Below are 25,555 nucleotides of genomic sequence, written 5' to 3' on the forward strand. Positions count from 1 at the left end.
CCTCCTGAGTAGCTGGAACTACGGGCGTGCACTACCATGCCTGGCTAATTTTTGTATGCTTAGTAGAGAAAGGGTTTCACCATATTGTCCAGGCTGGTCTCAAACTCCTGACCTCAGGTGATCCACCCACCTCAGCCTCCCAAAGTGCTGGGATTACAAGCCTGAGCCACTGCCTGGGCCTTTCATTTTCTTCATCTATAAGAAGGTAGTAACAATGCCGTTTTTACAGGGTCATTTGGTAGATTCAGTGACAACACATGTAAGGCATTTAGCCCAATGCCTGACTTATAGTAATCATGCTGTTTTTCTCTCACATCTTTTACCATAGTAACTTGAATCATAGCTTCCAAATCTCATTTTGTTCTAGAAAATTTTTCCACCTTTTTTTCAGTTGATGCTAATCTCTATCCATCACATTCTGTGGATGGGCAAAAAAACAGATGAAGTATGCCATATGAAAATGAATTATGCTACACACAGGGTAGACAACTGAGCTTCCTTCCCTCTTCTTCCTCCTTACTACTGAGTTGCTGAACAATGTCTGTATTCAATAAATATTTATTGTGTGTATCTATTATGCACCAGCCACTTTTCTAAGCAGCTGAAGATACAGCAGTGAACAAAATAGAGAAAAGTTCCTGCCCTCTTGGAGCTTATATTTTAGTGGAGAGAGACAGATAATAAAGGAATACATTAGTAAAACATGTCATTATCAGTACAGTGTAGCAGATGGTGGTGTCATGAAAAAAATATAGGATGGATGTTGTATAAATAGTGCCACTATATGTGTATGTTGTGGTGATAGGGAGGATAAATTTTAATTAGGTGATTGGGTAGCTTGAGCTCGACTCCTTGACTCATTAAAAAAGAGAATCATAATATTTAAAAAACAATTCAAGTCATCAGATTGGCAGGAGGCAAAAACAGTGTTTAGTAAAATTGGGACTTTATATCCTTGACCAGCATTCCTGGGACCACTGCTGGATTTAGTAAAGCTGGCTCTATTGAGTTATTGTTCCGTTAGTTCTCTGTGAGGTCTCTTCTTCCAACTTAATAGAAGGGACTCTATGAGTGAATAGGAAGGTTGAGGTTGGAGTCTGTAACTAGCTTTGACCAAGCCCCACTGATGGCTCAGACCAGACAAATCCCTTAGAAGATGAGGAGGGAGGAATACAATGAGGTCTCGAAGATGAGCCTGCTAGACCTCAAGAAGACAACTACTGTTGAACATTTCCAGTTGGATCAGAAAACATGACTCTTATACACAATCCATAGACTGAGGTGGAGGCCAAGAAAATAAAGGTGTATTTTAAGATATTTAGAGTCAATTAGGAAGCACTGACCAAAGTATAAAATTCTTCGGTCACCCTCAGACTCTAGCTGAGATGCCAGAGCTGGTTCCACAAGTCTTCTATGCCTTAAATGCCCACCAATGTTGCAGCCTTGACCTGGATTGGGTCTAAGCCCTTGACTTTGACTATCTGTCATGTCAGCTGACTTTCCTGAACTGGCACCTTGTCTCAATTTAACCACCCTATGCTTCTGAGATGTTTCTACTTTACCATAAACCAGTGAGGACTACGATGCTCTGGCCAAGATCCTGAAACTCCTGTTTCTCTTTCCTGTTCATTCCACAGATGGCTTTTTTTTTTTTTAAATTTATTTATTATTATTATACTTTAAGTTGTAGGGTACATGTGTATAACGTGCAGGTTTGTTACATATGTATACTTGTGCCATGTTGCTGTGCTGCACCCATCAACTCGTCATTTACATCAGGTATAACTCCCAATGCTTTTTTTTTTTTTTTTTAAAGTCCTGGGATACATGTGCAGAATGTGCAGGTTTGTTACATAGATATACATGTTCCATGGTGGTTTGCTGCACTTATCAACCCATTACCTAGGTTTTAAGGCCCGCATGCATTAGGTATTTGTCCTAATGCTCTCCCTCCCCTTACCCCCCTACCTCCCAACAGGCCCCAGAGTGTGATACTCCCCTCCCTGTGTCCATGTGTTCTCATTGTTCAACACCCACTTATGAGTGAGAACATGTGGTGTTTTTTGTTTGTTTGTTTTGTTTTGTTTTTGTTCCTGTGTTAGTTTTCTGAGAATGATGGCTTCCAGCTTCATACATGTCCCTGCAAAGGACATGAACTCATTCTTTTTCATGGCTGCATAGTATTCCATGGTATATATGTGCCACATTTTCTTTATCCATTCTATCATTGATGGGAATTTGGGTTGGTTCCAGGTCTTTGCTATTGTGAATAGTGCTGCAGTAAACATACATGTGCATGTGTCTTCATAGTAGAATGATTTATAATCCTTTGGGTATATACCCAGTAATGGGATTGCTGGGTCAAATGGTATTTCTGGTTCTAGATCCTTGAGGAATTGCCACAGTGTCTTTCACAATGGTTGAACTAATTTACACTCCCACCAGCGTGTAAAAGCATTCCTATTTCTCCACAGCCTTGCCAGCACCTGTTGTTTCCTGACTTTTTAATGATCGCCATTCTAACTGGTGTGAAATGGTATCGTATTGTGGTTTTGATTTGCATTTCTCTAATGACCAGTGATGATGAGCTTTTTTTCATATGTTAGCCACATAAATGTCTTCTTTTGAGAAGTGTCTGTTCATATCCTTTGCCCACTTTTTGATGGGGTTGTTTGTTTTTTCTTATAAATTTGTTTAAGCTCCTTGTAGATTCTGGATATTAGACCTTTGTCAGATGGATAGATTGGAAAAATTTTCTCCCATTCTGTAGATTGCCTGTTCACTCTGAGGATGGTTTCTTTTGCTGTGCAGAAGCTCTTTAATTAGTTCTCATTTGTTGAGCTGGGCGTGGTGGCTCACACTTGTAATCCCAGCACTTTGGTAGGCTGAGGCGGGTGGATCACCTGAGGTCAGGAGTTTGAGACCAGCCTGGCCAACATAGTGAAACTCCATCTCTACTAAAATCATACAAAAATTAGCTGGGCGTGGTGGTGGACACCTGTAATCCCAGCTAGTAGGGAGGCTGAGGCATTAGAATCGCTTGAACCTGGGAGGCGGAGGTTGCAGTGAGTCGAGATCGTGTCATTGGACTTCAGCCTGGGCAACAAGAGTGAAACTCCATCTCAAAAAGAAAAAAAAAAAATTGATCCCATTTGTCATTTTTGGCTTTTGTTGCAATTGCTTTTGGTGTTTTAGTCATGAAATATTTTGCCATGCCTAAGTCCTGAATGGTGTTGCCTAGGTTTTCTTCTAGGGTTTTTATGGTTTTGGGTTTTACATTTAAGTCTTTAATCCATCTTGAGTTAATTTTTGTAAAAGGTGTAAGGAAGGGGTCGGCTTTCTGTTTTCTGCATATGGCTAGTCAGTTTTCCCAGCACCATTTATTAAGTAGGGAATCCTTTCCCCACTGCTTGTTTTTATCAGGTTTGTCAAATATCAGATGGTTGTAGATGTGTGGTTTTATTTCCGAGGTCTCTGTTCACAGATGGCTCTTCTAAGGAGAGTTGTTTCAAGTAACTTTCCCCCCTCTTTATCCTTCCAATTTCCCTCCTGAGGTCTAGACTTCAATAATTTTCAGTACACTGGGATTCTGAAGAGGTAAGATCTTTTCTTTTTAGTTTAGCTGAGAGACAATATTTGACTAACCATCTCTAGCTGAGAATTCTCCAATTTGTATCTCCATCCTTGACCTCTCTGCCAAACTCCAGATTTGCCTTCTCAACATCTACACTTGGGTTGCCAATAGATATCATAAACTTAGCTAAACTTCCAGTCTTCCCTTTAAGCCTATTTTACCAGCAACCTCCTTCTAGTTGTTCAATCCAAAAACCCTGGAGTATCTTTTACTCTTTCTTTCATAGCCTACCTCCAATTCACCAGCAAATCTCGTTTGCTCTACTTTTAAAATGTATTAAAAATCCAATCACGTCTCATCAACTCTACTGTTACCAGCAAGCCACCATTATATTTCATTTGGATTATTGCAATAGCTTCCTCAGTGGTCTTTCTGCCTGTAGTCTTGCCCCATATGTGGTTTGTTTTTCGTATAGTGGCCAGAGGGATTCCTTTTTTTTTTCTGAGGCAGGGTCTCACTCCTGTCGCCCAGGCTGCGGTTCCATGGTGTGATCATGGCTCACTGCAGCCTCAACTTCCTGGTTTCACATGATCCTACCACCTCAGCCTCCCAAGTAGCTGGGACTACAGGCACATACCACCACACCTGGCTAATTTTTTGTAGTTTTAGTAGAGATGGGGTTTTGCCATGTTGCCCAGGCTGGTCTTGAACTCTTGGGTTCAAGAGACCCTCCCGCCGTGGCCTCCCAAAGTGTTGGGATTACAGGTGTGAGCCACTGTGCCTGGTCCAGGATTTCTTTTAAATGTAAGTGGTACTGTGTAACTCTTCTGTTCAAATTCTACCATGCATCCCATCTCACTTAGGATAAATGCTCATGTTTTGCTTCTAAAGTCTTAGATGTAAATTTATACTAGTGATTTCCTTGCTCTAGTGCTCCCTGATATTTTGTACAGTGTAGGTATCAAAATAAATTAGCGTTACTGTGGCAAACACTGTACTATCGTAAATTCAGGCCAGTAACAATCAGTATAACCTTCTTGGAATCCAATGTTTATTCTTACAGATTTGAACTCTGTCTGTTGAAACTATTTATCAATTTGGTTAATGAAGATTATCTTTGCTGTATCTTTAGTGTTTGAAATGTTTGTTTTCTGGTGCCATAAAGAAATAGTATTTGAACATAGATTTAATTTTTTTAGTAAGGCTATTTTTATACTTTCTGTAGAAAGGGTCCACTTGCCAGTAGTTTTGTTACGAGAGTATACCGAACAAAGGAGATAGGGTTATAAATAACTTGACGCGTCTACCCTACTGTTGTGTCTGGTTTTTATTGGCTGGAACGGGACCTCACATTTTGTGTTTGTCTTGATTGGCTAGCAACTTAGAACTTTTTCAAAGAGGCAAAGGCAGAGGAGAACAAAGGAAGGAGGAAGTAACTTGTGGAATGTTGAGAAAGGTAAAAACCCCTTCAAATAAGGAACAGGAACAGGCTATGACCTAATGCTTGTTTGGAGCAGTATTAAGGATGCCAGGGCAAATATTTAGGTTAAATTGTGGGGGCTAAGAGCATAAAGTACATTGATTTTTTTTTATTATGGCTAGCAGATATTTAAGAATGTTAACACAGGTTTTTGAATGAATTTTGCTTCTAAGAGAAGTTATTATTTATTCCTAATTAGACAGGGAGGAAAGTCTTTGAAGAGGAACCTCTACTTTACTTTTTACATTTAGGAAAAAAGGGACTGCTATGCAACTAAAAATGTAAACAGGAAAGAGCTTTAGCTTTTGTTTCGGGCTGAGAGGCCAACTTGTTATTTATTTTCTGTAAAGCACTTATAAATTCACTTTGTGTGATAAACATGTGGTCAAAATCAGTTGTACTGAATGTAAATAGTTGTTGACCATGCAAAGTTTTGAATTTCTCTGTGCGTTGTATTCCTGATACCCTTCCTTGTTCTGTCAGCAGTATTAATCAATAAGAAATTGAACAAAACATCCTTTCTTTTCTGATGTTTACCGAAGTTATCCACCCAACTTGGGGAACTGGAAGAGGTTTCTCCTATAGCTATTTGGCAACCTCACCATTTGTGACTCAGTTGGAAGGATATAAAAAGTTGAACAGTAAGGGAAATATGGATTTCAAAGTCTATGTACTTTGCTCTAGCAGAATAAAGACCCACCCTCAGATTTCAGCCTATGAAAAGGGAGGTTTCTAGTTGAACTCCATGGTTATCTAGTTTCCATTTAGGTTTTAGCAGATAGCAGATCAGAAACAGGGAGGGGACTTGTGGAGGGCAGGGCTACTAAAAGTTGATACTGTGACTGTGAACTCAGAATGTGCAGAAACAGCAGAATTAATAGCAATAAAGCTGTTGAGCCATTTAATGTAAAGCCTTGAAGACATTGTGACATTATAGCTTAGCCAGTAAATATTATTTAAGATGATGACACTGAGTCATCTGAAAAATAACCCTAAAATAATGTCCAGGCAACATCCCGATCAGGATGGAATATATTGAAGAAAAATTTCTACCTAAAATGGTTTAAAAATGTATAACTGGTGTAATCAAAGCAGTACATTTTAATTTTGCTTATGCGGGCCTGCCTCTTCTCAGAATATGACAGATTGATGAGGACTTATTAGACATACATGAAGTTAGCAGATAACTGAACCCATGACTCTGTGGAGAGAAAAGGTCTCTTAAGACATCTGGGATCAAAATGCAGCCCCATTGCCTATCAGTTGTGGAAGTTTGAATTAATCATAGGAACATTTGGTTTCCTTAATTATAAAATGGATATCACTATTTCTACCTGTAAAGTTGTTGTGAAGAGTTTATGTACCAGACCAGGTACAAAGCATATGCGACCAACAGATACAACATCTGTAAATATTGAGAGGGAGTCATTTACCTTTATGACTTTCCCCTTCTTCCTCAAGATTGCGTGACAGACTCAAGTTTTCTCTTCTCTGTATGTAGGAAGTTTTATACCAGGACCTGACCGTGATTGGGTGATGAAAGCACGCTGAGAGGTTCTCCATGGCTGGGCTCACGTAGACTGCTGGCTGACTCCCCTTTCCTTTCATGTATGACTACTCATCCCATTGGTGAGCTCCTCCATCCTGCTGTTTCAGCACAGACTAGCAGAATTCTCCTACAATGCAGGATCCTACAGTCCAAATAGACCTTTGAGTCAAACTCCCAGCCAATCTCTGTCTGCTGCAGTGTCTTTGAAAGATAACCTTGCAGATGGCTTGATTAAACATTCCAGTGTGGAAGTTCCCTAATTATTACACAGCTTGTTTCATTTTCGGTGGCTTTTATTACTAGGCTTACAGCATCACTCTCTGTGTTCTTATGTATTAATTCATATAATATGACATCCCTATGAAATGGATATAAAACTATCATTGGCTTTGAAATAAATTAGGTGCAGGGACGATATTACCTGCCTAAAGTCACACAGCTAACAAGTGGCAGAGTAAATCCACCATGCTAAGTCTTCTTCTAAATGACAGTACCATGATAGAGGAAAGCTGTCCACCCTGTCTTCTCTTCCATATCTAAACCATTCTCCAAATTATATTATTTTAGATCCATCTGCTCTCTTATTTGTTTTCCTCTGGATACTCTCTTGTGTGTCTCTAAAACTGTGGTTCACAGAAATGAATGTGATAGTCTAGATTATTTTGTATCTAATACTTATATTAACAAAGTCTAATATAGTATAAGATGTACTTTCAGGCCCATTACTTTTTGCTGGGCCTCCTAGTTGGATCTTGAAGCTCATACTAAGCTTTTATTCAACCAGCTAGACTGGGCTGCTACAGTAGTTCACTAACTAGTCTCCCTGCTTCCATCCTTACCCCTTTAGTGTCTATTCTCTAAGGAGCAGCCAAAGTGACCCTGCTAAAGCTTCTACTAGATCACTTCTCTGCTTGAAGCCTTCCAGTGTCTTCCCATGTTGCTGAGAGTAAAGCTAAAGTTTCACAGTTAATTGTTTTTAAGACTCTCCTGGTGCGACCCTAGCTTCTTCCTGGACTTCACCTCCTGCCACTTTCCCCTGCACACTGAGCTCCAGTCACAAAGATCTCTGATGTTCTTGAAATCTGCCTGCATCCTTTACACTTGCTGCTCCCTCTGTCTAGGAAAACTTCTTCACCCAGAGATCCGCACAGCTTTCATCACTTCTCTCGGGTCTCTGCTCAAATGTCACCTTCTCAGAGAGGCCCTCCTTGTAGAAAATCCCTCTCCCCACCCCATGATTCTCTATCCTCCATTTCTTACTTATAATAAGTCATGTCATTAATCACTAACTATTTTTGTCTTCCCTCTATTCTCACCTCATATAATACAATATTTATTAGCTTATGTTCAATATCTAGAATAGTGTTTGGCATATAGTAGGTAGTCAATAAACAATTATTGAAGCAAGATTCTTGTTGTTTTGGACATGAATTGTTGTTTATCAGAGGACTGCCTAATCCTGTACTGTGTGATTGTTTCAGGGGACATTTGGATCTCGTCATGGCATTTTACGTTTTGTTAAATCCCTTATTGAAAAGGAAGATACACTATGTCTTTGGATATATTTTTTTACTATTATATTCTATCAGAGAGGAGATAGGGCAGGCAGCATCTGACTTATTCCTAGTGAATTCCTCATGGACCAGAGATATATTTTTCCAAGTGCAAACCACATTCTAAAAATTTTACTTTATAGCTTTACTAGGTGTTAAGGTCAAACTTCCCTTTACCATTATGATATCCACCCCCTCCCCCAATCTTTTTGAAACATAGAACGTCTTTCCTGCGTCTTTGGTCTTCTAATTTTTTCTGATTCTCCATTTTTTTCTCAAAGACAATACTTTCCTTTAGGCCAATTGTCTTTCTGGGTCTCATCCCCTGGGTCTTCAGTGAATTCTTTCCATTCTCGGAATGGGCTCAGAGAGAATGCTTCTGGGGAACTATCAGAACATTGACATCTTCTCAAAAAAGGGTGAACAAAAATTCCAGTAATTCAGTCAGTGCTTGCAGTTGGCCATTCTGGGCTAGTTTTTCTACAGAATCACTGTAGACAATTCTCCCTTTTCCCTTGCTTCTCAAAGTTTCTTGGCTTCTAGCATTTTCCTGCCTCATTGCTATCCCAGGCTCCTTGTTCATTTATTCTTAGCTTTCAGATTTTATATCTTGCTTTCTCCGTTTCAGTTTGATCAAGTTAATCGTATTTTCTGCCTCACTGAATTGAATTTGGACTACTCCCATTTTTTCCACTAAATCCACGTGTTTCATTCAGGAACTTACCTGTGTAGAAATTTATTTCCGCTTTTATTACAGTCACATTTCAACTTTTTGTTCAGATACTCGTGTACTGTCCTCTTTCTTGCCTGTTTTTTCTCCTAATATGTGCAAGAAGTGAGTGGATCTAGGCTTCCTGGAATGTGGGAGGAGCCTTTCTGAAATTTCTGCAATGATTTTTTTTTTTACCCTCATCTCACTTTCATTTAAAATTCTTTATTATTATTACTTATATTTGTGAACTGCTTTATTTCTTAAAAGGAGAGTATATTTTGATTCACATCAGGGGAAGTAAGAGTCCACCTCTTTTTGATGCAGCATAACTAAATCTATCATCTTCACTGAGGCACAAGGCCCTCTGTCACACTTTATCTATGCCTCCATTATTGCTTTTAGACTGTTGACCACAACTTCATTAAGAGCCTATACTGTAGAATCAGAGTACATAGATCCATGTTCTGATTCCATCATTTCTTAGCTGAGTGAGATATAGCAATTTACTTAAACTTAGTTTCATAATTCATAAAATGGTGATAAAATATTTGCCTATAGGTTTCTTGTCATGCTCAAATGAGATATTATAACACAAAGCACTTTGAATAGTTACTTATAATTGTTTTTTTCCTATTCTACAATAATACACACAACTTTGGAATAAGGAAAAGCAATGGACATTTTTTTAAAGGCTTGATTATTGCAGTGTCACCTGAACCTGGAAGACTTGTTTTTCTGAGTGAAGAAATATTTTCTCTGTGTCAAAGTTTCACAATCATCGTCAAGTAGGCCCTTGAACCCTGCCATTTAAAGTGCTCCTCTCTTTGATCTGTGGCACTCATACATACACCCTAGTAATGAGGACACTGAGCTTGCGTCTGAAATTTAACAAGATAACCACTAAAATCTCTTTGAATTCTATATTGTTGTGATCCTGTGGCTACAGAGAATCAGGAGTTGACGTAGACACTCTTTGGATTTCATACTGTATGGAGGCTTTCTTACTTCCACGTGACCTTGACTGAGTTTTGAATAGGTAAGTGAAAGAGAAGGAGGCACTCAAAGAAGTCAGCCATAGAACCAGTGTGAGAAACAGAAAATGAGCTTTTTTGAGTTTTGCAAAGGCAGATCAGGAGAGTTGACCTGCGGAGTGGAGAGTAGTCATAATTTTAAAAAAATGGCCATGGAAATTAAAACTGATCAGAAATGTGAATTCCATAAAGACAAGGGCAAAGTCTTGTATTTTGAGGGGAAAATGTTACCCAAGTAGAGAGTCTGTGAATATGATCTTGAAATAAAAATAAATGAGAGATAACTGACTATTAATGAAATTGTCTGAAAACCATATAAACACCAACATTATCTTCATGATCCCTAATTCTAGACCTCTTTGGTCACTGTAAAATTATAACATTTCCCATGTATCTTTAACAGCTTTCTAGGAAAACATTAACCAAAAGTACCGGTTTTGATTTGGCCATAAAGTGACAGGAGAGGTAAGGTTCTCTAGGATTAAAGAATAACGTTTTCTTATTTGATTTACTTTAAAAAATTATTCTGAAATCTGTTACATATCTGTCCTCTCCAGGATGAACTTTATATTGGTTCAGCAGATTGTTTACTGTGCTCTTCTTTTTCTTTTTTTGGTCTTTCCTGCTCAGTGCCCAACCCAAGTTCAAAGGCTGATAAGAGAGAAAATCTCATGAGGAGGTTTTAGTCTAGGGAAAGTCATTCAGTGGATGTGATCTTGGCTCACAGGGGACGATGTCAGGCTCTTCCTGGCTCCTTCTCAGCCTTGTTGCTGTAACTGCTGCTCAGTCCACCATTGAGGAACAGGCCAAGACATTTTTGGACAAGTTTAACCACGAAGCCGAAGACCTGTTCTATCAAAGTTCACTTGCTTCTTGGAATTATAACACCAATATTACTGAAGAGAATGTCCAAAACATGGTGAGTTCTCATGGCTCTATTGGGCTATTTGTTGCCTCTTAAAAATTAGATTACTGCCCATGAAACTGAAAAGGGAAATCAAAGAAATGCTCTGAGTTGTGAGATTGGATGTTTGCCTCCATATCCCTGATTTTGGAGTCCCAGATAACTAAACTTAATTCACCCTGGGGTTCATTCAGAAAATTGTTACAAAATAATTCACTGGTCTCAATCCAGATGCTTGGAAACAAGTGAATATTCTTTATAAAATTACCGCCATAATTCTCATCACAGTCAGGATTTCAAAGCATTTTCATGGAAATTCCATAAGTTATTGAGTTAATAATTTTCTTTAGTCTACAATATCAATAGGAATATCTAAAGATTCTCTACAAATGATATATTAACTGAAAAATGCAACTGGAGGCTTAGTGAAAGAACTAACCAGTAATTAAGCTAATCAGGGCTTGGGTGAGGCTGGACTTGGGAATTCCTTTTCTCTTTGTCACGGACCTCCAAGGGACTCCCAAAGGTCACAGAATCCAGGCAGAGCCCTCCAAAACAAAAACAAAACGAACAACAAAAAAACCATGATTAAACCAGTTCTGACAAATATCAGAATGCTCTGGGAAAGCCAGATGCTTTGTTAAACAAGTGCAAGGACTTAGGAATTTCTTCTCTCACAGATCCCAGAACAGTATCCTTACATATTTAAGTGCTGAGAAATCAAACAACTTTATTTAAGAAAAGGTTATATGTACTGACTCACTAAATTAAACACAGCATAGTTTTATTTTAATGAGACTTTCTGATGATCAAGTTTATCTTCTTTGGGATTAACAATAAATGAACTTCTTAGAGTAAATAACTTGCTCTGTAATCCCCAGTTTTGAATATTTGCTGATGAATAACCCACTCTTAACTGAAAATAAGTAAAATATTTGAAATTACTGGCTGGGTGCGGTGGCTCACACTTGTAATCCCAGGACTTTGAGAGACCAACGTGGGTGAATCATCTGAGCTCGGGAGTTCGAGACCAGCCTGGGCAACATAGCAAAACCCTGTCTCTACAAAAAATGCAAAAATTAGTTGGATGTGGTGGCACACGCGTGTACTCCCAGCTACTCGGGAGGCTGAGGCAGGAGGATCACTTGAGTCCGTGAGGCAGAGGTTGTACTGAGCTGAAATCTTGACACTGCCTGGGAGACAGAGTGAGGCCCTATCAGAAAAAAAAAAAAGAGAGAGAGAGAGAGAGAGAGAGAGAAAGAAATTACCATTAATATTTCTAAGGCCACTTAGTGCTTCAAATCTTGGTGTTTGTGATATACTTTTTACCTCAAAGAAGGTTTGCAAAATCTGAAAAAAGTTCTTCCATAAAATAAATACTTATAATATGCCATAAAGTAAATTTTTGGCAGCTCAATATACAGACAAGTATTTGGAAAACGATTCAAACTATAACCAAAGCAGAATTTTGCCACCCAAAATATTGTTTCTAGTGGTAAACAATAACCGCTTAAGCCACTGAGGTTTGTTATTTGTTATTTAGTGTTACATAACAGAAGGTTATTTGTTATGTACTAAATAAGAAACAAAGTTGCTTGTTATGTAGTATTACGTAACAAAAAACAAACAGTTGTTATGTAGTATTACTGTAGCAATAAATAACTGATACAGGAACGAAAATTTGGGCTGCATGACATGTGTATGTTCATATCCTATCAGAGTGACATGATTGAGGATAATCTACCATTCCCATATTGTCCTATGGTGTAACTTTCAGAAGTCAGAATATCCTTGTCAGCCTATGGATTTGACCTAATGTGGTGATCCTTATGTCAAGCTCTGAGAATATACCTCAAAATAATAGAAGGCATCAAAACTTGATCAGTATAGTATCATAAAGCTGCTGATGTAGAAGTGTGGAGAGGTCTATCAGATAGAGATATGGGGAAAAAAAAGGCTTGGTTAAAACAGGTTTCCAAAGCTCTGTCCCTTTCTCTGCCTTTGTGGTATGTGTGGTTGACTCCATTTCTCATGTTTTCTTACAAGACTTTCAGGATCAAGCAATTCCTGGCCAAAAAACAAAAGCAAGGATACGTTGTAGCTACTTCTTGGTGAGTTACCAGAAGCCATGAAGAGAGAGCATGAAGCCCATACTTTTTTTTTTTTTTTTTGAAGGGTCTCGCTCCATTGTCCAGGCTGGAATGGAGTGGCATGATCGTGATTCATTGCAGCTTGACCTCCTGGGCTCAAATAGTCCTCCCACCTCATTTAAATTTTTTTTTTTTGTAGAGAAGAGACCTCACTTTGTCTCCCAGTCTGGTCTTGAACTCCTGGGCTCAAGCGATCCTCCTGCCTCAGCCTCCCAAAGTGCTGGGATGACAGGCATGAGCCACTGCACTTAGCCTATCACACTTACTCTTTGCGTGGTCTCCAGAGCTTCTTCAGCCCCCTGCTGCCAGAGCCCCTAGGGTCTTGGGCATGCCCCATTTCTGAACCTATTCCTGTCTCCAGGGATAGAGTCACAGTGAACTCAGCAGGATGATTCTAAACCGCTATTCTGTATATACCCAAGGAAATTTCATCCCTGTCTTTAATGAGTCTGTCCCATGCCCCTTAATACACATGAACACCTACCCACAGGTACAAGTCGGGGAAGATCACTGTGCAGCACATAAAATAAAATTCAGGGGTGAGCACTTTTTTTCCCATGAGATAAAATTAGGAAAAAATAAAAATGTTCATACAGGTTAAAAATTGTAAATGTTAAAATATTAAACCTCCCATCTAAAATAAAGAAAAAATAATTTCTTAAATCCTAAGCTTGAGTTATGGAATTCACATTCTTATAATTTACATTACCTATTTTGTTAAATGGAATGTGTGTGTGTTTTTTTTTTAATATGCAAGTACCTGGCCATGTTTAGAAAGTAACCAAGGCAGCTTTTGTCTTTGAACCCAATGTGGTTTTGACAGCTCTATCTGGAAATTGAGCCAGCATATGGGAGCCAAAGGTGAAGGTTTTCCTGGGAGATTTTTGGGCTCCAAGGTACTGGATAGATGCTAAAGATTCCATTCAGGTTTTCATTTTCTGTCTTCATGGAACTCTCACACCTACAGGGGAAGAAATGGTTTAGAGGTTACTAAAAGTATATAGCCTGGTTTAGGCGATAGTGAGCTATAGAAAAAGAGAAAATAAGTTGTCAATACTTTAAATCTCAAACTACTTCTTACAAAAGGATTTTAATAGTTTAAATACAATTATCACAAGTTGGGTAAAGACCACCAGACCTATGGCCTAAGAAATCATATATTTAATTTGTGCATATAGTTAGGGCCAAAAAGAGCAGAGTATCTTTTTGAATGTTTTAAAATATAATTTAGGATTTTACAGCTCCAGTCCTTGAAATTACAAAGGATCTCTTTCAAGTCGGGAAAATGCTATCCATTGCAGTTATAGATGGGGTTTAGAGAGTGTTTTAATTTCTTGTGATTATCTCAAACAATGTGTGCCTTACTCCCAAAACTCCCTTGTATGGCTACAGAAATTGTTGCAGTTTTAGTTGCTTCTCTCCTGCCTTTGCCCAGAGGTAGTATGGAATGCCACGAATTTTATCTGTAATGGTTTCTTTCAAGCCTGGGGCTATGTAAACTGCTATATATGTTTCATTCCATTCATCATTCAGCCTACATATAGCTATCAACCGCTAAATTATCTGATAAGTATGCATGAACTGACTGATTCTTTGCATAACTGCTAAGCTGTCTGTTTTATTTAGGCTTGGGAGCCGTAGGGTAAGGATATGGAATAAATTGTAAATAATATTAAAAGAATAGCTTGGCAAGGAATAATACATCCTCAGAGGCCAAAATGCAAGGCAACACAAAGTGATTTTTTTTGGTGTTATAATTATAACACATGTAGGATGGTAGTGATAAATAAAATATAATTGGATAGCCTCAAAATTCTCACATATAGTATGATAAACAATGTTCTAAGACTGAGGCCTTTGGGAGGTTGTGAGTTATTTCCTGTAGATAGAGAGTAAAATTATTCCTATAATTTGGTATGAAAGTTTTACCAGAAATTTTGCTTCACAGTAAATCATCTGGATTGGGTGAAGCCAGGTAGGGATTGAGAAGTGAGTCAGGTGGGTTGCATAGATGCGTCTGTGCTGCAGACAAAATTCCTCTTCCCATAGCTCACTTCTTCCCACTCCTGCATGTTACAGAGAAGACTAGACTGTGTCAAACACAATCTGTAGGATAATAGTTCAGAGCATTAGCTTCGAAAATAAACACTGGGTTGGTGCCCTGGTTCTTCTAATTTCTAGCTGTGTGACCTAGGGAAAGTTACCTGCTGTGTGCCTAATTTCCCTTATTTGCAAAGTTGAGACAATAACAACTCCCTCACAAGGTTGGTTGTTGTGAAGATTAATCAAAAAGCAGTTTCTGAGAGGTTGTGAGTGTTCAGGAAAGAGAGAAATTGCTTTCCTTTTTTTTTTTTTTTTTTTGAGACAGATTCTCATTCTGTCATTCAGGCTGGAGTGCAGTGGCACAATCATGGCTTACTGCGCCTCGACTTCCCCAAGCTCAGGCAATCTTCCCACCTCAGCCTCCTGTGTAGCTGGGACTACACGTGCGAGCCACCACACCTGGCTGATTTTTGTATTATTCGCAGAGATGGGGTCTCGCCATGTTGCCCAGACTTGTCTCAAACTTCTGGGCTCAAGCGATCTTCCGACCTCAGCCTCCCAAAGTGCTGGGATTACAGGCATGAACCACCACACACAGCCTATTTTCCATTTTCACTGCCACTATTTTCTTTATCTCTTGTGTGGTTAATTACTGCCACTTCCGTGCACCATTTCCATCATGTCACATGCGTAGTCAAAACGCTCAGTGACTGCTTAATTCTCAGAGGGTAAAAGTGAAATTCCTTGGCCTGGAAAGTGCAATCATGCCTGAAGTTCTGCCTGTGGGAGCTGTACTAGTTATCTATTGTGCAAAAAGTTACCACAAGCTTAGCAGATTAAAACAAAGCATATTTATTATCCCACAGTATCTGTGGGCTAGGAGTCCAGGCACAGTTCAGCCGGATCTTCTGCTTCTAAGTCTCATATGGTTGCATTCAAGGTGCTGGCTAGAGCTATGGTCTCTTCTGAGGCTTGATTGGTGATGGATCTACTTCCTCGCCAATGCAATTACTCAGAGGCCATCTTTAATTATTTGCCATGTGGCCTTTTCCATAGGGTAGCTCACAACGTGGCATCTTGCTGCAACAAGTCAGCAAAGGAGAGAGTCTTCTATCAAGATTAAAGTTAAAATCTTATGTAACATAAACGTGAACATCCTGTCACCTGTGTTGTATGCTATTGGTTGAAAGTAAATCACAAGTCTGCTCATACTTATGGGGAGGGGATCACACAAGGGTGTAACCACCAAAGGCAGAGATCATGGGAGCATTCCTAGAGTCTGTCTGCCACAGGGCCAGGATCAAATGCTGGTGGCTGATTGCCAGCTCCACTGTTTATATCTTTCAGCCCCTTTCTGTATGTATAAAAAAGGAGAGAGAGTGATTTTCTACCTCATAGTGTTGTTAAGAAAATCAAATGAGGTAAATTATTTTGCAAAGTATTGTCTACTCATCTGACTCCTACCTACTTTCAGGTCTGTCTTAAGTTGCAACTTCTGCATGAGGGCTTGGCCAAATATAGTCACCTGCATGAATTTCCTCTTTCTTGTAACAGAAACTGCTTGGCCCACTCATGATTTATACATTACTAAATACTCTTATGTTTCATTAATGAAACATTTATAATGCCTATCTTACCTGTCTGATAAAATTGAAAGCAATCTAAGGACAAGAACTTTCCCCCTATACATAAAATATAAAATAAATCATAAAATAATAATAAATAACAAATAATAAAATAACTAACATTTGTTGAATGATTAGGATGTGTTAGGCACTCTTGTAAGCATTTCATTTTTTGTTACTTCTTCGAATCCTTACAACAGTCCTTTGAGGTAAGTCCTATTATTACTTCCATTTTGCAGATAAGACAACTGTGGCTCAGAGAGGCTAAGGTACTTGAGTCCAGGAGCGGAATTCTTACTTTCCTCACACATTATCTCTTTTGTGTGGTCTAGAGCAGTACACTATACCAAGTAGTTGCTCATTTTGGTCTTTGGTAAATGGAAATGAATTTGTACATTGAGAAAAAACTACACTAGAGTAGTTTGGAGAAGTTCACTTTCCAACTGATGTTCAAGATTGGGCAGCGGGAGGAGAGGGGGTGGGAAATGTGTCCTGGCATCATCACCTGCTTGATGATTTCTTTTGCTGGTAGAAAATCACCATGGCTACCAATGGCCATTTTCTGGGAAGCCTTTTTTGGGAATCCTAACTTAAGATCAAAATCCCTGGGCTAAGTTATGGCAGCTAGGAGGTTACTGTGAACTGGTTCTCATTTCTTATGGTTTCCATTGTTATTAGGGGTCTGTATTCTCATTAAGTCCACTCTGAGCTCTACTGTATTCTCCTTTTAGAGCACTCATCTTTGAATCCTTGGCCAACTCACCTACATCACAGCACTAAGGCTACAAATTCCAGGGCCCCATAATGTGGATTATCTGTGAGAATTCACTTCCAGTTCTGGGGACAGGACCCTTGGGAAAACCAGGCAATAGGCCAGAGAGAGAGAGAGTGGTCAAAAATGGCCTGGTCACTCTTAACCTAAACCTTGATCTTTAGCAGAGTAGAGGACTAAATCACTCAGGAAATATTAAATGTTTCACCAGATATTCTTTATACTATATCTTCTGTTTTTTCTGTTCAAGCAATGCCATTCCGACTTCAATTTTCTTTCATGTCATTTCAGAATAATGCTGGGGAAAAATGGTCTGCCTTTTTAAAAGAACAGTCCACACTTGCCCAAATGTATCCACTGCAAGAAATTCAGAATCTCACAGTCAAGCTTCAGTTGCAGGCTCTTCAGCAAAATGGGTCTTCAGTGCTCTCAGAAGACAAGAGCAAACGGGTACGTTTGTGAACATTTTAGCATTGATCCCAAGAGTTGAAATATTTGGGAAATATTAAACATTAATATCACCCACAGCAGCTTCCTTTGTTTGAAAAGATAGTAATGCTGATGTTAGAAAAAGCTCTCTCTATCCCTAGGTAAGGTGACCATACAATTTATTATTCAAACTGGAATCTTTTTGAGAGTGAAAAATACTGGTAATAATTATATTCAAACACAGAGTTAAACTGAGATTGTCCCTGGCACTGTGGTGTGTATGGACACCCCCTAGTGTTAGGTCACCTTCCTGAAGGATCAGGCAGCCTGAAGAATACAGTTAGTTTGTGTCAGTGGTTCTCAACTGGGGATGCTTTAGCCCTCCGGGGATATTTGACAATGTCTGGAGACGTTTTTGGTTGCCACAAATACGGGATACTATTGACATCTAGTGGGTAGGGATGCTGCAGAACAGTTCACAATGTATGGGATGGCCCCCAGCAACAAAGAATGATCTTGTCCACAATGTCAACAGCAAACTTTTTTTCTATAAAGGAACAGATGAGAGTAAATATTTTCGGTTTTGTGTATTTAGGTATTGTCTGTGTTACAACTAGTCAACTGTGCTGTTGTATCAGGAAATCAGCTGTAGCTAATATGTAAATGAACAAGTATGGCTGTCTTCAAATAAAACTTTACAAAAACAAGCAGCAGACAGGATTTGGTCTGCAGAACATAGTTTGCAAACCTCTGATATAGCCTATTGAAATATTTTTAATCTAAAATATTTAGCTATTTAAAAAGAAAGTCTTCTTTCTCAGTTGCTTGTCCTCTGGAACTTTGTATGTTCTAATCTGTGTATATAAAATAAAAGTGTATCCAAAAGGCAAAGATAAAACCATGTGAAATGTATCTTTCTACAAGTTAACATTTATTTTTCTGCATTCTTTGGATCCAATTATCCAACTAATTATCAATCCACTCTACCTTATCCATTCTGTTTCTCCATTTTTCCCCCCACAAGGACACTATGAGAAACCTTGCCTATTCACATATAGACAGCCTGGTCCAGCCTAGGTGGAACCTGGACATTTTATTTTTTAAAAAATCCCCAGATAATTCTAATGTGCAGTCAGGACCGAAAACCACTGAAATTCATGTAAGAGCTTAAAGTGTTTGGGAAGAGGAGGGACTCAAGGGTGCTTAGATTCGATGGAGAGGAAGCAGTAGAGATTGAAGAAGAGGTAGAAAGAGACCGTGAGGGGTTTTGTGCCATGGTAAGGAATTTAGGTTTATTCCTTTGGACTATGGGATTGTGTGGAAGTTTTAAGCGTAAGGTCTATTTCATGTTTTAGGATCACTCTCAAGGCAGAACCAAAGAGAAACAGGAGAAGGAGAAACAGATCCTTTAATCCAGTGCTTCTTAAATCAATCTGAGGGAGAGAACCATTTCCTTCCTTCCTTCCTTCCTTCATTCCTTCCTTCCTTCTTGCCTTCCTTCCTTCTTGCCTTCCTTCCTTCTCTTCCTCCTTCCCTCTTTCTCTCCTCCCTCCCGTCTTTCCTTTCTCCCTCCTTTATTCCTTTATTTCCAATACATTGCAGATCAATACTTGCTTAAGTTCACTGATTACAAGCTTAGATGTCATGGAAATATCAAACTGTTTTCCAAAGTTTATAAACTTTTATTCTCTTAATTCCTGTACTTATCACAGAATGGAAACAAACTATTTGCTCATGTGCACTGGTCCACGGATTACACCTGGAGTATCACTGCTTCACTCTGTCACCTTCACTTTACCTACAGGGTAAAGTTTAGCAACTTTAGTATGGCAGAGATGGTCCCTCGTGATCTGGCCCCTGCTTATCTCTCCATTCTCATGTCTTTCATTTCCCTTAATGAACACCGTCACTCCAGTTTCATTCAACATCTCACTGTCCCCTGGGAATGCCTTGTCTTTTCCAACCTCCTTCCATCTTTTAGACTCTTCCCTCTACCTCCCTTCTCTACATGACCAATGCCTACTTCTTCTCCAAGACACAGCTCTTATCTTCCCTTCTCTTTGGACCCATTCTTGAATCTCCAGGTTATTAGTTATTAATTTCTCCCTGCTTCTATACTACTGCATCACTTTTTGGTGACAGTTATAGCACTTGTCATTCTGTTATGTATTAATAGTTACTGATTTCATGGCTGCCTCACTATCCTATGACTTTACGGTCTTTGACTTGTTCATTTCAGAACTGTCAGAGTGTAGGACTTATTACAGGTTCAATAAATGCTGAACGAAACAAAAAATGCACTTCTCTGTGTTAATTCTTTGGGTTTTGGTAGATCTGGTTATTTCAATTACTCCATATATATTTATTATGTGCTCATAGCACTTTGTGCTAGTTGACAGTGGGAAAACTTAACTGGGCTATTCCTTCTCTACATGGCAAAGAAGTAAATTGCTGTATTTTGAGGAATCAAAAAATCATGTGGCCAAAAGGGTATGTCTATATTAGCATTCTCTTCAGCAAAATTTCCATTGTTAACATTGTTTATTATCTTAAATTTGCAGTTGAACACAATTCTAAATACAATGAGCACCATCTACAGTACTGGAAAAGTTTGTAACCCAAATAATCCCCAGGAATGCTTATTACTTGATCCAGGTAGGCTACTAATTTTGAGTAGTGATTATGAAATTTACTTTTCTCCCAAGTTTCAAAAATGATTGCAAATATGTGTGTTTCAACACATACATGGTCTTTTAACTTTCTTGTAAATTTTATCACATTTACTTAATTTAATCAAGTCAATAAGTAAGTTATTTCAGTGGTTTATTTTCTCTGCAGACGTATTTTGGAACTATAAGGGCAAGGAAATGAATGAATCATGAGATTTTATTTAACCACTTTATGACCTGATGTCTGCCAACCTTACTTTTAATTCTTTAAAGTTCATGTAGTTACTTACAAATAAAATTTTTACAAATGCATCTTTTCTTGTCTTTGTGTGCTTTGGGATAACAGGTTTGAATGAAATAATGGAAAAGAGTTTAGACTACAATGAGAGGCTCTGGGCTTGGGAAGGCTGGAGATCTGAGGTCGGCAAGCAGCTGAGGCCATTATATGAAGAGTATGTGGTCTTGAAAAATGAGATGGCAAGAGCAAATCGTAAGTTTGCTGATCTGTAGAGGTCCTGAAGCTCTCTGTGTGGCCGCGGGGCTATTTCTTCTGCATTACCAAGCCTGCCCTTTGATATCAGGGATACTCCTCAATTAACAGTCATCTCCTGAACAATTCAGATGACCTGTTTTAAAAAGAAATTACTGGGGAAAAAGAAAAGGTGCACTGGTATTCTACAATTCAAGAAGCTCAATAATGAGACTCAACTACAAGGCCTAAAATAAATTATCCAGGAATTATGAATTATAAGTAATCTAGGAAGATCTCAGACCCCTAAAAGTTCCTGAGGGAGTCTGGGGATTAAGAGGGGATCCCATTTCTCAGGATGAGAGACAGAGTCACTGTCTTTTGTCTAAAGCCCCCACAGTTCACTTTCAAAGGTCATTTGTGTGTCTACCTTAGGGTGATACCCCAGAAAGAAAAAAAAATCAGATTAGTTTAGGCTGGAAATGTATTATTTTCTGCAGTTGTAATTATATCTCAAATTATGTGGTCATAAAAAATCTTAACATAGGAAGGAATTTCCATATCTCTTAACTTATTCTCTTCCCTGAATAGTGAGCTGAAGTCATGGAATCATTATTCACATTGTGCTTTGATGATTTACTGCCCGCTGAGGTTGAGTAAGGAAGAATTTTTTCCCCCATTTGTTGTTTTAAAATTTCCTTCACTGCCACTTAAATTCAATATTCTTAAGCCTTACGCAAGCTGGAGACAATAGCTTATCACCATTTTTAAAACAATATCCTGCATGTCCTTTCATCCAAATATTTATTTCTGTCCTCATCTTCCTGGTCATTAATTGCAAATGTGAATGTAAAAATAAAAATTATTAAATTATGTTTATAAACTTTATTAGCTAATACCCTAACACAAGCTTGTGTTTCCTGATGGTGAGATACTAAAGGAAGCACATAGAAACATGCTATTGATACATATAATTTGCAAACAAACACAGGTTCACTGTGGCAAAGTCTAAGATGAGTTGGGTCTGATCTAAAAATACAAGGCCATGAACAAAAGAAGAATTTAAAAACTTAGAGATCCAGTCACATATTTTAAAGCTAAAGATACAAACTGATGTATCAAGAGACTACACACCCAGAATTGAGAGACTAGGAGTGTGCTTCTTTCGCTTACCAGCTGTGTGATCTTGGACAAGCGATTTAACCACTCTAAGCACAGGTTGTTAGTGGGAATATAAACTGGTGAAGCTGTTTTGGAAAAATAGTATGAGAATTCCTAAATAAATTAAAAATAGAATTACCATATGATCCAGCAATCCCTCTCCTGGGTATATACCTAAATTAGATGAAATTAATACTTCATAAGGATATCTACACTGCCATGTTCACTGCAGCATTAATCGAAATAGCCAAGATAGGGAAACAACCTAAGTGTTTGTCAAGGGGTGAATGAATAAAGAAACTGTGGTAGGTATATGGAATGGAATATTATTCAGCCTTAAAAGAGGAGATCCTGTCATTTGCCTCAACATGGATAGACCTGGAGGACATTATGCTAAGTGAAATAATCCAGACATAAAAAGAAAAATATAGCATCATCTCACTCAAACGTGGATTCTACAAAAAAATCAAATATACAGAGGTAGAGTCATCGTGATTACCAGAGGTGAGGTGGAGCGGGGTGGAATATAGGGAGAAGTGGGTTAAAGGATACAAAGTAGCAGACATGTAGGATGAACAAGTCTAAAGATCTAATGTACAACGTAAGGACTATAGTTAATAATAATGTTTTGTATTCAGGATTTTTGCAAAATGAGTAGATTTTAGCTGCTCTTCCATGGGGGGACAATGCTCAACTATGTGAGATGATAGATATGTTAATTTTGTTTACTATAGTAACCATTTTATTATATATGTATCTCATAACATCATGGTGTACACCTTAAATATACGCAATAAAATTTATTTTTATTTTATTTTTTAAATTAATTTATTATTATTATACTTTAAGTTGTAGGGTACATGTGCATAACGTGCAGGTTTGTTACATATGTATACTTGTGCCATGTTGGCGTGCTGCACCCATCAACTCGTCATTTACATCAGGTATAGCTCCCAATGCAATCCCTCCCCCCTCCCCCCTCCCCATGATAGGCCCCGGTGTGTGATGTTCCCCTTCCCGAGTCCAAGTGATCTCATTGTTCAGTTCCCACCTATGAGTGAGAACATGCGGTGTTTGGTTTTCTGTTCTTGTGATAGTTTGCTAAGAATGATGGTTTCCAGCTGCATCCATGTCCCTACAAAGGACACAAACTCATCCTTTTTTATGGCTGCATAGTATTCCATGGTGTATATGTGCCACGTTTTCTTAATCCAATCTGTCACTGATGGACATTTGGGTTGATTCCAAGTCTTTGCTATTGTGAATAGTGCTGCAATAAACATACGTGTGCATGTGTCTTTATAGCAGCATGATTTATAATCCTTTGGGTATATACCCAGTAATGGGATGGCTGGGTCATATGGTACATCTAGTTCTAGATCCTTGAGGAATCGCCATACTGTTTTCCATAATGGTTGAACTAGTTTACAATCCCACCAACAGTGTAAAAGCGTTCCTATTTCTCCACATCCTCTCCAGCACCTGTTGTTTCCTGACTTTTTAATGATCGCCATTCTAACTGGTGTGAGATGGTATCTCATTGTGGTTTTGATTTGCATTTCTCTGATGGCCAGTGATGATGAGCATTTTTTCATGTGTCTGTTGGCTGTATGAATGTCTTCTTTTGAGAAATGTCTGTTCATATCCTTTGCCCACTTTTTGATGGGGTTGTTTGTTTTTTTCTTGTAAATTTGTTTGAGTTCTTTGTAGGTTCTGGATATTAGCCCTTTGTCAGATGAGTAGATTGCAAAAATGTTCTCCCATTCTGTAGGTTGCCTGTTCACTCTGATGGTAGTTTCTTTTGCTGTGCAGAAGCTCTTTAGTTTAATTAGATCCCATTTGTCAATTTTGGCTTTTGCTGCTGTTGCTTTTGGTGTTTTAGACATGAAGTCTTTGCCCATGCCTATGTCCTGAATGGTACTACCTAGGTTTTCCTCTAGGATTTTTATGGTATTAGGTCTAACATTTAAGTCTCTAATCCATCTTGAATTAATTTTCGTATAAGGAGTAAGGAAAGGATCCAGTTTCAGCTTTCTACTTATGGCTAGCCAATTTTCCCAGCACCATTTATTAAATAGGGAATCCTTTCCCCATTTCTTGTTTTTGTCAGGTTTGTCAAAGATCAGATGTCTGTAGATGTGTGGTATTATTTCTGAGGACTCTGTTCTGTTCCATTGGTCTATATCTCTGTTTTGGTACCAGTACCATGCTGTTTTGGTTACTGTAGCCTTGTAGTATAGTTTGAAGTCAGGTAGCGTGATGCCTCCAGCTTTGTTCTTTTGACTTAGGATTGTCTTGGAGATGCGGACTCTTTTTTGGTTCCATATGAACTTTAAAGCAGTTTTTTCCAATTCTGTGAAGAAACTCATTGGTAGCTTGATGGGGATGGCATTGAATCTATAAATTACCTTGGGCAGTATGGCCATTTTCACGATATTGATTCTTCCTATCCATGAGCATGGTATGTTCTTCCATTTGTTTGTGTCCTCTTTGATTTCACTGAGCAGTGGTTTGTAGTTCTCCTTGAAGAGGTCCTTTACATCCCTTGTAAGTTGGATTCCTAGGTATTTGATTCTCTTTGAAGCAATTGTGAATGGAAGTTCATTCCTGATTTGGCTCTCTGTTTGTCTGTTACTGGTGTATAAGAATGCTTGTGATTTTTGCACATTAATTTTGTATCCTGAGACTTTGCTGAAGTTGCTTATCAGCTTAAGGAGATTTTGGGCTGAGACAATGGGGTTTTCTAAATATACAATCATGTCATCTGCAAACAGGGACAATTTGACTTCTTCTTTTCCTAACTGAATACCCTTGATTTCTTTCTCTTGCCTAATTGCCCTAGCCAGAACTTCCAACACTATGTTGAATAGGAGTGGTGAGAGAGGGCATCCCTGCCTTGTGCCAGTTTTCAAAGGGAATTTTTCCAGTTTTTGCCCATTCAGTATGATATTGGCTGTGGGTTTGTCATAAATAGCTCTTATTATTTTCAGGTACGTTCCATCAATACCGAATTTATTGAGCGTTTTTAGCATGAAGGGCTGTTGAATTTTGTCAAAAGCCTTTTCTGCATCTATTCAGATAATCATGTGGTTCTTGTCTTTGGTTCTGTTTATATGCTGGATTATGTTTATTGATTTGCGAATGTTGAACCAGCCTTGCATCCCAGGGATGAAGCCCACTTGATCATGGTGGATAAGCTTTTTGATGTGCTGCTGAATCCGGTTTGCCAGTACTTTATTGAGGATTTTTGCATCGATGTTCATCAGGGATATTGGTCTAAAATTCTCTTTTTTAGTTGTGTCTCTGCCAGGCTTTGGTATCAGGATGATGTTGGCCTCATAAAATGAGTTAGGGAGGATTCCCTCTTTTTCTATTGATTGGAATAGTTTCAGAAGGAATGGTACCAACTCCTCCTTGTACCTCTGGTAGAATTC

The 25,555-nt window shown here is 38.6% G+C and overlaps 1 protein-coding gene across 2 annotated transcripts in view; it reads left to right on the plus strand.

Annotated features, from left to right (window-relative positions):
* Positions 1 to 4,965: 4,965 nt before the first annotated feature.
* The window catches only part of LOC105478157 (angiotensin converting enzyme 2), a 58,703-nt gene continuing 38,113 nt past the window's right edge, over positions 4,966 to 25,555 (plus strand). The window contains exons 1-7 of one of the 2 annotated variants that reach the window (XM_011735203.3): positions 4,966 to 5,030; positions 6,556 to 6,683; positions 9,815 to 9,904; positions 10,530 to 10,818; positions 17,685 to 17,843; positions 20,384 to 20,477; positions 20,838 to 20,981. In XM_011735203.3, coding sequence (XP_011733505.1) covers positions 10,633 to 10,818; positions 17,685 to 17,843; positions 20,384 to 20,477; positions 20,838 to 20,981 — 583 coding nt within the window. In that variant the 5' untranslated portion in view covers positions 4,966 to 5,030; positions 6,556 to 6,683; positions 9,815 to 9,904; positions 10,530 to 10,632. The remainder of the gene's footprint in view (positions 5,031 to 6,555; positions 6,684 to 9,814; positions 9,905 to 10,529; positions 10,819 to 17,684; positions 17,844 to 20,383; positions 20,478 to 20,837; positions 20,982 to 25,555) is intronic. The other variant, XM_011735204.3, reaches the window with a different exon arrangement.

The sequence above is a fragment of the Macaca nemestrina genome, chromosome X, assembly GCF_043159975.1.
Source record: "Macaca nemestrina isolate mMacNem1 chromosome X, mMacNem.hap1, whole genome shotgun sequence".
NCBI lineage: Eukaryota > Metazoa > Chordata > Mammalia > Primates > Cercopithecidae > Macaca > Macaca nemestrina.